The 12,972-nt window shown below is 32.4% G+C and overlaps 1 protein-coding gene and 1 pseudogene across 1 annotated transcript in view; one reads left to right on the plus strand and one right to left on the minus strand.

Moving 5' to 3' along the window:
• LOC139518852 (rRNA N(6)-adenosine-methyltransferase ZCCHC4-like) overlaps window positions 1-3,666 on the minus strand; it is a 30,331-nt gene extending 26,665 nt beyond the window's left edge. The window contains exon 1 of the mRNA XM_071310478.1: window positions 3,525-3,666. Coding sequence (XP_071166579.1) covers window positions 3,525-3,597 — 73 coding nt within the window. The 5' untranslated portion in view covers window positions 3,598-3,666. The remainder of the gene's footprint in view (window positions 1-3,524) is intronic.
• An 841-nt stretch (window positions 3,667-4,507) lies between these two features.
• LOC139518649 (ubiquitin-conjugating enzyme E2 D4 pseudogene) lies at window positions 4,508-5,104 on the plus strand (annotated as a pseudogene).
• Window positions 5,105-12,972: the final 7,868 nt, after the last annotated feature.

Here is a 12,972-nt window from a genome sequence, read left to right on the forward strand (position 1 = left end):
ATTTTATGTATTCTACTCATTTCGCTATCTATGTTATTTGTAAATTTATGTGTATTTGTCTCAGTAAATGGACAGAAAGTCACAGAACAAAATGTCACAGGACATAAAGTCACAAAGATAGAACGAAGAGGTCACATGACAAAAGGTCACAAATAATTTGTTGCCAATTGTTTGAATATGTAAGTGATGTATTCACTTTTTAATTCATATATTCATATTAAAGTTTAGGAAATGTGTCATTATACTTGAAAAATGATTATTTATTTAATAGAAATCATGCAAAGGATATATTTATTGGCACAATGAAGCCATTAAAGTGTCAAGCCACTTTCACATTTTGTTTTTTTAACAATTATTTAATCATCTTTGATATTTTTTGGATAAATTTTGTTTACAAAGTTGGTTTATATACAATAGTCAAAAAAAAATACCAAAATATTTTTGTAGAAATAAGCGTTTTTTATTCAAAGAAAATAGCCAGAAAAAAATAATTGTGACTTTTTGTCCTGTCACTTATTGTCCGTGACTTTTTGTCTATTACTTTTTGTCCTGTGACTTTCTGTCCTACATTCTTTGTAGCTCCTGTTATGCAGGAAATCGGTGCCAGGAAATCTGCGTCCGAGTGCTTTTTGAATAAACAGTTTAAACAGTTAATAGATATTGTGGTTGAATATCAAATTTGTATAAATGCTCATTAATTTTTGTTATCGCTCATTATTTTTTTTTATCATATTGAAAAATTTTCTTAGCTCTCAGAATAAAGTGAATCTTAATTGCATTATGAAAAGAAACTAGTTAATGAAAAATTCGGCGTTTTGCATTTGCGCCGATCTGCATTTCATTTGGAAATAGGAAAAAATATAAAATCGGCGCAAATGAAAAAATGAAATCGGCACAAATGAAAGAATGAAAATTTTCAAAATCGGCGCAAATGTCATACGCCCGAAAATTTTTGTTGCTTTTTAAAACAATTGAAAATCCAGTATGTTAACATGGTTATCGTCAGTTTGGCTAATATCTGTCAGTTAATAACCAAAATTTGTCTTCGGAAAAAATAAATACACTTCTACCATGTCTATAGATTGTGACATTTTTATGGTCTATTAATAAAATCATTTTTTTTTCTCTGTGTATTATATTTTTGAAACTGCTGGACTGGCATGATACATATATATACACATTGATAATGAAAATGTATTAAATTTTAAACATGCAAAGGATATATTTATTGGCAAAATGAACCAATTTAAGTACCAAGTCACTTTGGCATTTTTTTTTCATATAAACAATTATTTGATAATTATTAATGACATTTATTAAATACATTTTAATTACAAAGTTGCTTCATATATTAAACTTCAAGGCAAATACAAAATTTTTTTTGAAGTGTTTTCTTATTCAAAGAAAAATAATCACAAACTGAATTGTGACTTTTTGTCCTGTGATTTTTTTTGTCCATGAAATTTTGAGCTGTGACTTTCTGTCCTACATTCATATAATCTTGTATATATTTGCCAAGAATATTTCACTTAAAACCAGACATTTTAGATAAAGTTAATACATTGTAATAACTGCAGAGACTTGAATGATTTAGACTATTTAAAGATACTTGTCTAGTAGTCTCAGATATATGACAATATAAAATATTATCAAATTTTGCTGTAATAAATATATGTTGAATATATTTATTCAATAGAGAAATAATGAATTGCCTAAATTATATTTAAAATAAGTCCTAAAGATATTATCTTAAAACATTTGTTAAACAATGTTAAATGCAGATCCGTCTCTCTTAGTATAAACAATTTAGAATTTAGAAAATTGATTTTAGAAACACCTTTTCAATAGAAAAAGACAGGTATTGTGAAAGTTTGCATTATATATGAAGATGACATTTATTTAATCTTCAGTGGTCAAAAAGTATTATTTAAAAAATAACATAAATTGACAGAAGTTAAAAAAAAAAAATTTAACATCAAAACAAAGTCACAAGACATTTAAAAAAAAATGTTATAAGGCTATATGTGTTTTATATGTCTCTGGTTCATCTAGTTGTATTATTTCATTTTGTTTTTTTAATTTTCTGGTCATAATCACAGTAATTAAATTTGACAATCACATATTTTACCTGAGACACTTTACCTGTAGGTTATGTAATTTGAACACTTCAATGCAGTCATGATTTCCCTTTATCCTTGACTAGTTTTTGATTAATACCTTGTGTATTAATTAGCAACAGGGAGTATAATGATGGACACATAGGGCCATCATGGTGGACATAGTTTTATACCCACCGACATTGTAACCTGTTTTTCTTTAAATATAAGCAATAGGTCAACTATATTTGTTGTATGTTAGAATTGTTAGCTGTAAGCTGAAAGTTAAGAAGACCGCATTAAATAACCATTGTAACCTGATTCTCCATGCATGTAACCATTGTAACCTGATTCTCCATGCGTGTAACCATTGTAACCTGATTCTCCATGCATGTAACCATTGTAACCTGATTTTTTCATGTATGTAACCATTGTAACCTGACTTTCCCATGTATGTAACCATTGTAACCTGATTTCCCATGAATGTAACCATTGTAACCTGATTCTCCATGCCTGTAACCATTGTAACCTGATTCTCCATGCATGTAACCATTGTAACCTGATTCTCCATGCATGTAACCATTGCAACCTGATTTTCCCATACATGTAACCATTGTAACCTATTTCTCCATGCATGTAACCATTGTAACCAAATTCTCCATGTATGTAACCATTGTAACCCAATTCCCCATGTATGTAACCATTGTAACCTGATTCTCCATGCATGTAACCATTGTAACCTGATTTTCCCATACATGTAACCATTGTAACCTATATCTCCATGCATGTAACCATTGTAACCTATTTCTCCATGCATGTAACCATTGTAACCAAATTCTCCATGTATGTAACCATTGTAACCCGATTCCCCATGTATGTAACCATTGTAACCTGATTCTCCATGCATGTAACCATTGTAACCTGATTTTCCCATATATGTAACCATTGTAACCTATTTCTCCATGCATGTAACCATTGTAACCAAATTCTCCATGTATGTAACCATTGTAACCCGATTCCCCATGTATGTATATATATAACCATTGTAACCTGATTCTCCATGCATGTAACCATTGTAACCCTAAATCATTGTAACCTAAATAACTTATGTAACCTCACAGCCATGAATAATGGGGTTGCCATGGTAACAAGATGGCTAAAAGGGATTCTTGCATGTGTGTAACCAGTGTAACCAATGTAACCATTAGGTCAATGGAGGTTACAAATGTACCAGGATTTGAGAATTTCTGAATATGATGATTTATGATAGTTTGTATGAGTGTAACCAATGTAACCAATGTAACCATTATGTCAATGGGGGTTACAAAACAAGGTAACTGAATTATGGTGCACATTTTGTGCCTTATATGAATAATTTTGGTCGCCAAGTACGGTTGACGTTCATTTGTATGTCACAATGAGTTATACCGTGTGAACAAAATGGTCTATCGGTAACATTCTCTTCTAATACTACATCGACATCTGATATATTAGCTGCCATCTAGAAGACAAATCTGCTTTTCAATCTTTGTCAAATATTTCATGATATAAAGGGAGATAACTTCTTCCCGCAAATTTAAGATGCGACAAAAGACCATATCCAAACTTTTTATAAGAGACGCACTACGCCGCAAAACAGTAGACATAATATAAAAACACTTCTTGATATTGTATGATATCAGGCTGATATCCAGTTGAAAGTAAACAAAATAAGAATAGAAGTCTTTAATAGAAAAGGTAAAATGTCAAGTTGGTATATTTGAGTTGTTTGCATAAAGATCATAGAAACCGAGTCTGTAAAAGAAAAAGTCAAATCACAAAAATACTGAACTTAGAGGAAAATCAATTCGGAAAGTCCATAATGACATGGCAAAATTAACATCTGTTAGTTTTTGTCAATCATCAGTCGTTACTATATCATATAGTTAGGCAACATAAAAGTGCATGTATAATATGTACCATGAGGGCGTGATTTTGGAAGGGGTCTTTCGTCAGTTTATTTGACCATATGTTATTAAAAAGTATGATAAATGCAGGGTATCCAATTTTATTTAACATCATCTTGGTGTAACCTTGATACTTCTAATATAATGTGTTATAGGTCTCAGTATCACCTGAGAACAAATGTACATTTATCTAATTTAGCAATGAAACTAAATGTAATTTTGAAAAAGAGGGTCAATTTACTCGTTTTTAAACTCAAGATTAATATAAGTCGAAAAATGCAACTTTTCCCGTTATATCAATAACATTTTACGCTAGTAGAGTCATTACCTCCCCTCAAACTGTATCGTAAGCCGTTAACGTAATAATTGTTTCCTTGACGTCTGTATGTTGGCTTTGAGACACAAGGGCGTCAAACTGTTACTTTATTCAAAACTTGTACTCAGACAAAATCTGAAGTTTATAAAATGAACGACGAAAAGGAACCTCTAGAATCAGAAGAGTTAGAAGAAATAGAAATGCGGGTTATTCAAGGGTACTCTTATGATAGACTTCAGTCAGAACTCCGAGTCGTCGAGAGAGAATCACCAGAAGGAATTGCAATAACAATTAAAGATGACGATATATTCCGATGGAGAGTGAAATTACAAGGACCAAAAGATACTCCGTATGAAGGAGGTACATTTGCTTTAAAATTATATTTTCCATCAGGATATCCAGAAAGTCCACCACTGATTTCTTTCAAAACTAAAATTTTTCATCCGAATGTTGATTCTTTCGGAATTGTTCACATGGACATTTTGCTTCCATCGATTTGGTCACCAGACATAACAGTACTCAGCATGTTGAAATCTATCCAGGACTTACTTGTTTACCCAAAGCCAACTGAGTACGGAGAGCCTCAAGTTTTATCAATGTTTCAAAAGGAAACACAACGGTTCGTCGAAGAAGCTAAACAGTGGACTGAAAAGTATGCCATGGAAAACAAGAACATTTTTACAAGGAAATTTAAAATGTTAAATTTTAGATGTTGTGGAAATCGAAATAAATATGTAAAAGAATAGTTTGAATAAATCTATCTAAAATGTGAAATGAGTATTTGAGTTTTTCTATAGAAATAGTAATTTATGTCAATTTCCAACTGGAATGTTAACTACAACAATTACAAAAAAAACCCATCAATGATTATAATAAAAGATGTAATAATCTTTTGAAAAATGATCGCACATTAAAATTGTGTGCTTTAGTCACACGACATATGGCCCCGAAATGACAATGTAAAACAATTCAAACGAGAAAACTAACGGCCTAATTTATGAATAAAGAATGAACGAAAAACAAATATGTAAGTTGTAACACATAAATAAACGACAACCACTGAATTACAGGCTCCTGACTTGTGACAGTCACATGCATACATACAGAATGTGGCGGGGTTATACATGTTAGCGGGATCCCAACCCTCCTCTAACCTGGGACCTTTTTTTTTTTTGGTTTTCTTAAAAGTGGGTGTTGATGGTCTGTTTACTATTGAGTGGTATTTTTGGTGATTCCCGTTACTCCTTTTATTGTCAATATTGTTAACTGGCATCAAGTTACCGAACATTATGTTTTGGCCCACTAGGATCTTAGTCATAATGAGGGATATACGTGCGGTAATGCGACTCATTTTACAAAAAATCTGATGAAACATAATACTCGCAAGTCATGAACCTTGCAGTATAACTTACGATACAATTGTTGTCTTTGGATTTGTGAAATCAAACCAATGCTCCATTTAAGAAATGACTGTAATATTTTTTCTGTCTATGAAGAAATAACATAAAAAATTTGGTGCACACTGAATAACGCGCGTAGCGGGTTATTTAACAGTGTGCACCACATTTTTTATGTTATTTCGAATAGACAGAAATAATATTACAGTCATTTCTTATAATTTAATTCTAAATTCCATTTTAAACCGTAGAAAACCACGAAAAACGTTGATAACGTCACTGTCACATGACTAAATTATGTCTATGGGCTGATAACAAAATTACGTCAGCCAATCAGAATACGCGTTACATCAAAAATTAAATTATTCCATAATAACCACAATTCTGTCACATGATATCTTTATAACATGTGAAAAAAAAAATCAAATCCACCCGGGTCCCAATTAATTTTTATACAAATAAAGGATCGACACAAAATGCAGCTTTTAATGTTAATGAAACATTCTTATTTAGTATTAAAATCACAAAATAATCTTATTGGAGTTTTATTCCAGTTATGATGTCCAAAACGGCAATAAATAAGAGCGGTATTTAGATGTTCCATTACATTATCTGTGTCTGTATGTATACGTTGAAGACATCAATTCTGGCTTTTACTCAACGGGAGAGAAAGACACCTATTGACGGTGTTGGGGAGCAGCCTTGAAGCTCTCAACTGTATCTGCGCATACAATACGGTCTTCCAGTTGGTTTATCTCTGATCTTCAAATGTACATCTTGACAAAGTTGTTGATTCCGTTCATCGGACATATCTTTTCCTTTCTTTTTGTACTTTTCTTTTGATTATCTTTTAGTTCAATTTTCTTAATCTAGTTTTCTATCACGCGTTGTGTGTGTTGTAGTTGCTGTTTTTGTTGGGGGATGGGGGAATTGGCGAATCGATATCTGTTGGTTAACCGTTTGATCCTTCGATGGTTCTTAGCTGGATTAATGAAACACAAAACCTGTAATGTGGTATTTGCTGCTTTACCGCTCAACACACAATATTTAGAAGCAACATATGTTTTTGTACTTTTTGGCTGATGGACGTCCGAATCATTAAATCTAAGGGTTGAGGTCTTTGATTATATCTTGTCAGTCTGTTTTAGACGTATGCAGTCAAGTCTGTTAGTCAGCACAGCTTTCATACATGTAGCTGCCAGTTATTTTAAAAGTTGAGTCCAACCTTTACTCTATTTGGCGACGAAGATTACGTTTGTGACCCACTTGAATTCCTTTTTGTGTACTATATGATTTTTCAATATGATATAAACAATGCAAACTAACCCTTGAACTGTCCATTTACAAACGTGATTTACAAATTACATGTGACCTTCAAACATTATTTTAGTAAATGAAGCTTCAGCTGATTCCTACTCTTCTCCCCAGTAGATCTGGCATGATCCTCATACGAGCACGCACGTTGTGAAAGAGCAGTATTTAATCACATTGGATTCTCTGAATTTTGTTTTTACTTAATATATACATATAAAGGCATATGGGTAAAAAAAGTATTCAGAGAAAAATGCCTGTGGTGCGGGATTTGAACTCACAACCTCGGTCTCACTATCACGAGAAATTTGTGAAAACAATAAGAAATTGAAACAACACTTTATAAATGGTGTGTATCTTAAACGCTTTTCTCGATTTACCGTCACTAGGAACGCTCAAATATATATATATATATATATATATATATAAAAAGAAGATCTAGTATGTTTGCAATGAGACAACCGTCCACAAGAGACCAAAATGACACAGAAATTAACAACTACCGGTCACCGTACAGCCTTCAAAAACGAGAAAAGCCCATACCGCATAGTCAGCTATAAAAGGCCCCTAAATGACAATGTAAAACAATTCAAACGAGAAATCTAACGGCCTTATTTATATAAAAAAAAAAATGAACGAAAAACAAATATGTAACACACAAACAAACGACAACTACTGAATTACATGCTCCTGAAATATTTGAAAAAACAAGGATGTATAAGAATCGAAACATTTTAAGAGCGCGATGACCACATAGGGCATATACAAATAATACCCAAATGAACTGAAAAGTACAATATGATAAAAAAAAAACCAGATATATCGTATATTAATTGTTATGAGCAAAGAAATCAGATTTCTATATTTTAACGTTTTGATTGTGAAAAACCAAAGCTCTCATATCTTTTGTTTCATCGATAAAAAATAACATCGGAATTGAGTCCATTTTGATGGTCAATTGAAATATTGCACATGTGCGTGTAAAATAAACTGCATATTAAGCTGTATAATATACAGAATATAATAGCATTTTAAAGATGAAATTTGCAATCCTGTTTATTAATAGACATAGTTATTTGTTATTTTGTCTGTGTACTTTGATATCTCGATTTCTAGGTTTGGCAAAATCCTCAGACCTAACAAAAATGTGTGTTTTGGGTCCCCTTTTTTCCAAAAATAGGGGTTACCTTTGTTACCTTCTGAAATTGAGAGAAACCTTCAAAATTGACACAAATAACGAGTGTCAACAGTATGGTTACCATAACATAAACATCGGATGAATGAGTAAATCTATAATACTTACACATGTTACATATATATCATATATATAGGAGTATTCAGAGTGAATGGTGGTATATCTGTAGACGACGCACACAGATAAACTGAAAAGAGAATACTACCCATATATATAGGATATAAACCCCCTGTCAGCTAGAAAAAAAAGAGACAAAACAAATAATATATATAGACGAAACTGTTCTACAGAACAAATTCTCTAAAATATACATGTATCCCTGCGACACGGCCAAGATAAACAATTTTTTACTTTACTAAGGCCCCTAAAACAACATGCTGCCAAAAGATTTTACCTCACACACCAAAACGCTCCAACCTTAAATAAAACCGAAGTAAAACCCACTTTGAATCAAAATAAAACCCAACCCTGAATAGCGTTTTTCAAAGAAATAAATGCAATTCAAATGCCAATTATCATATAACAAATTTGTTTAAAAAAAAACCACAAATACAGAGATACATGTCTGTGTCATTTTGGTCTCTTGTGGACAGTTGTCTCATTGGCAATCATACCACATCTTCTTTTTTTATATACAAATTTCGAATTTCAAATGAACATACAAAAAAAATAATAATAATTGCCTTGTCAACAGCAATACACCCTCCCTCTTCCACATCCACCACCACTTTTCTATGTAAAGGGACTGTAAAGGGTCAACTTGCGGAAGTAGCTTTCCTCGAGAGCTTTCCCATATCAAGTCGGAGTAAAATACTTAAAAATCCTTCCATAAAAAGCAGTGTTGAAATGTTAAACCGTAAGACTTTCCATACGGTTGTTTGAGTTGGTAGGATAAATGAGTCGTGAAATTTAAAGGGGCATTGGTTGTCAAATTCATGTTCATGCACCGATTTGACCCAAATTCTCACATAGGCTAAAACGTATATATACAAAGTATTAAAAGAGTAAACTAAATAATTTACATGGTATGGGCTTGATAATATGTATCATCGTTTCGTGTGTATTTTAGTATTTTATTAAGCTATAAAATTTATACACACTTTTATCATTAATATATTACCAGGCTTTTGCATATTCACGTTTTTTATGTTCAACTTTAGTCAAATTCAATTATATACATTTTTTTTACGTAAAGCAATAGGAGTAAGAATATTATTTCGCGCCAATTTAACCAGCATCACCGCCACCATCATAATTATTTACCGTTATCTTTGTGAAATTTCAGTTATATAGTTTATTAATTAGAGAAATTTTGGTAAGTATTACTTATTAATGTTAAGGTTCTACTGATGTGCTTCTCTAGACCTTTTTGACGGTCAGTTTTATCCCATTTATCTCAATATTATCCCCGATGACAGAAATGTCAACCCGACCTATTCGTGTCAAAAGTGAAAATCGATCTATTTGATGAACTAATTTCTTCATAAACTGTGCATGCATTATTTCTGTATTATTTGATAACCAATCACATTCACGTTGCATGTTTGCATGATAATGGGTTATGTATCAGTGGATTGTAAGGGCGATGCAACATGTGAGGTCTGCGCGATCACGTGACATTATTATTTGTAAACAAACATGCTCCCCGTGTAACACGTGTCTGAATTATCCTTTCAAAGTGTTATGAATCTTTCAATCACTATTTTATGATATATTTTTCTGTTTTTAGGTTTGCATATCAGTAGTCAAAGTGAATTAGACATAGTTCTGTGTTTTTTTTTGTTTTTTTTTTTAAATTAGTGGTATATAAGTCTACATTATTTAAATGAAGTCTAATAAGATGACTCAACTTTTCCTCTTATTCTCCCTCTATTTTTGAAACCTGCATACCAAATGAAAGGGCATTTGCTCCCCTTGAACAATATTTGGCCCCTTCCCTGTCATTTCCCTTTAAATTAGTTTGAGATTACTCTGACGTCCAACAGCAAAATGCCAAAATCGATGGGTCACTGTGAAAACTGTTAAAATATGGAAATATAAAGTAAATGAAGAGATAAATGAAAAATGAACAGATTGGTGCCCGATTTATATAACTCCATGGCCGTCAGTCGGCATCAGAAGCGGCGAAGCAGCGCATCTATTTTGGGTGGGCAAATATCCACTTTTTGATATGGGACGAGCTCTGACGTCCCACGGCCCCAGCTTGTCTGGCAAAACAGCCGTTGGACGTCAGAGTAATCTCGGACTACTTTTAAATTTGCTCAAAAGTCATAGTCCATTTACAGAAACGGCTGATTTGTGATTTTACCATCTTAACTGCAATTTTCATATTGAACACATTTGACCATTCAGTATGAGTTCCCATGTATTTTTGTCTTATATGAAGGAGGTTTTAGGTCATGTTTTCCTAAACACCTTATTGCTATTTGTCTGTCTGGATTGTTAAAACCACAAAATCAAATATCGATGAATATGCAAGTTTTCAACAATCCAGGAGAATTGACATCCACGAAAAATATAGGAATCCACAGTAAGATTTAGGTTTTGATAAATTTTGGAAATGACATTAGGAAGTTATAAAACTTTATTCTTTGAATGAGGGGGAGGACAGGGGTGTACCCTTCTCCCTTCTCCTTCTCCTTTCTCTTACCCCCGTTCTCCTTTCTCCCATTAGAATAAAACATCTCCTTTTGAGATAATTTTTCTTGAAATATTAGAAATTTTTTTTAAAAGTAGAGATATTTTATTTTTTCTCCTTTCTCCAACTTTTTCTCCTTTCTCCCAGCCTTCCTCTCCTTTCTCCTACCTACTTTCTCCTTTCTCCCACCCCCTTTCTCCTTTCTCCTACCCCCTTTCTCCCTTACCCCTGTCCTCCCCCTCTTGAATATGTTTCAAGCATATTACATGCATGCTCAGCACCGCTTTTTATCAGGAATTTTATAATTTATGTCTTAAAATTCGGGTTTTTTCTATTATAAAAATAGGTGGATTTTCAAGTTAATGAGAAAAATGCTTTGTTCACTAATTCAGCAATGCTTTAACTGTTGTGAATGTGAGCTCCCTTCGGCTATTATTAGAATCTAGATTTACATCATTCATTTTCAATGTAAGAGTTCTCCTTTCATTCAAAAGGTAAATTTCCATGTTTGCTGGTCACTTGACTAGAAACTGCATTCAGTGATATTGTTTGTCTCAATTTACGCCTGAATTTCAGATTTTTCCGAATTACCAACCACTAAAATAAATGTTATTTAATACGTATTAAATACATGTAGCATTGTATGTAACTATCATATTCATGTTTTTATTTGACATTATGAAAGTACTATTGAGATCCAGGATTCTGACTTGAATAAACAGTGTTTGTAGCACACATGGTTTTATCCATTTATTTCCCTTCCCTTAAAAGTATCTTTCAGTTTGAAACTACCTGACAATCATACTGAGTTCACACCTAATTTGAATTGGATTGACATTAACTAATTTGAATTAGTTTAATTCACATTTGAAACGGTTTACATTAACAAACACATAGTTCAAATGCGAATCGAATGCAAGTGAATTGTTTGTCTATCTATGGTCAACATGTTGGGGTATGACTATACTGCTTTTACCAATTTTAAGAAACATTGTTGAATTTTATTTATGGAAGCTTACTTTTCATTTATATAAATTTAAGATTAATATTTCTGAAGTTATGGATTGTCTCTACTTATAAAAGGGGAGGATTCCAAGTTATTTAATATATTTAATTAAATTGTATTCAGGCGCATAGCTCCCTATATGCCAACACGCAACTGCGTGCATATCAATTCAGCATGCAAAAAAAATGTCAAAATAAAAATTTATAGCATTCGGCATGCAAAAAAAAATGTCAAAATAAAAATTTATAGCATTCAGTATGCAAAAAAAAAAATATCAAAATAAAAATTTAAAGGAAACACAAATATGTTGTTTATAATAAAAAAATCATTTGAAAATTGTATGTTTTTCGAATATCATAAAAACAGTTGTGAAAATGAATAATCAGTCCCTTGCTTTAATGAAAAATCTTGCTTCACTAGTGCAGAAAATGAATAATTTGTCCTCTTAGATTACAAAAATAAATAACCGATCAAAAACAAATCCACCTGCCCCTCCCCCAGAATATCAAATGGTCGACCTCTAAGTCTATAGGATTTTTTTCTGCGACAAGTGCCTCAAACCATGTATTAAGATTTTTGGATAAAGGACCACAATAGGTAAAAGTCCAATTTAATATTAAATGTTTTAAGTTCTTAGACTACATTCATTCTGTGTCAGAAACCTATTCTGTTTTGACTATTTGATCACAATCCAAATTCAGAGCTGTATCAGGCTTTAATGTGTCCATACTTGCCCCAACTGTTCAGGGTTCGGCCTCTGCTGTAGTATCAAGCTGCGCCCTGTGGAGCATCTGGTTTATTTGAAGGGAAGATGTTCCCGACCTGTTTATTAGTGGAATTGTGAATCAGGCCATTTCTCTTCTCAATTGTATTAATGTATACTTTTCATGTTGGGACAGTTTCCCTCATTTTTGAAGGCTGTATGGTTGCCTATAATTGCTTTGTCATTTGAACATTTGTGGGTAGTTGTCTTATTGGCAATCTTATTACATATTTTAATTTTTATACGTATCCATCCTTCAGAAAAGTTGTTCCAAATGTAATGAATCCCCTCCAGGCTTGCCTTT

Source organism: Mytilus edulis, chromosome 4 (assembly GCF_963676685.1).
Source record: "Mytilus edulis chromosome 4, xbMytEdul2.2, whole genome shotgun sequence".
NCBI lineage: Eukaryota > Metazoa > Mollusca > Bivalvia > Mytilida > Mytilidae > Mytilus > Mytilus edulis.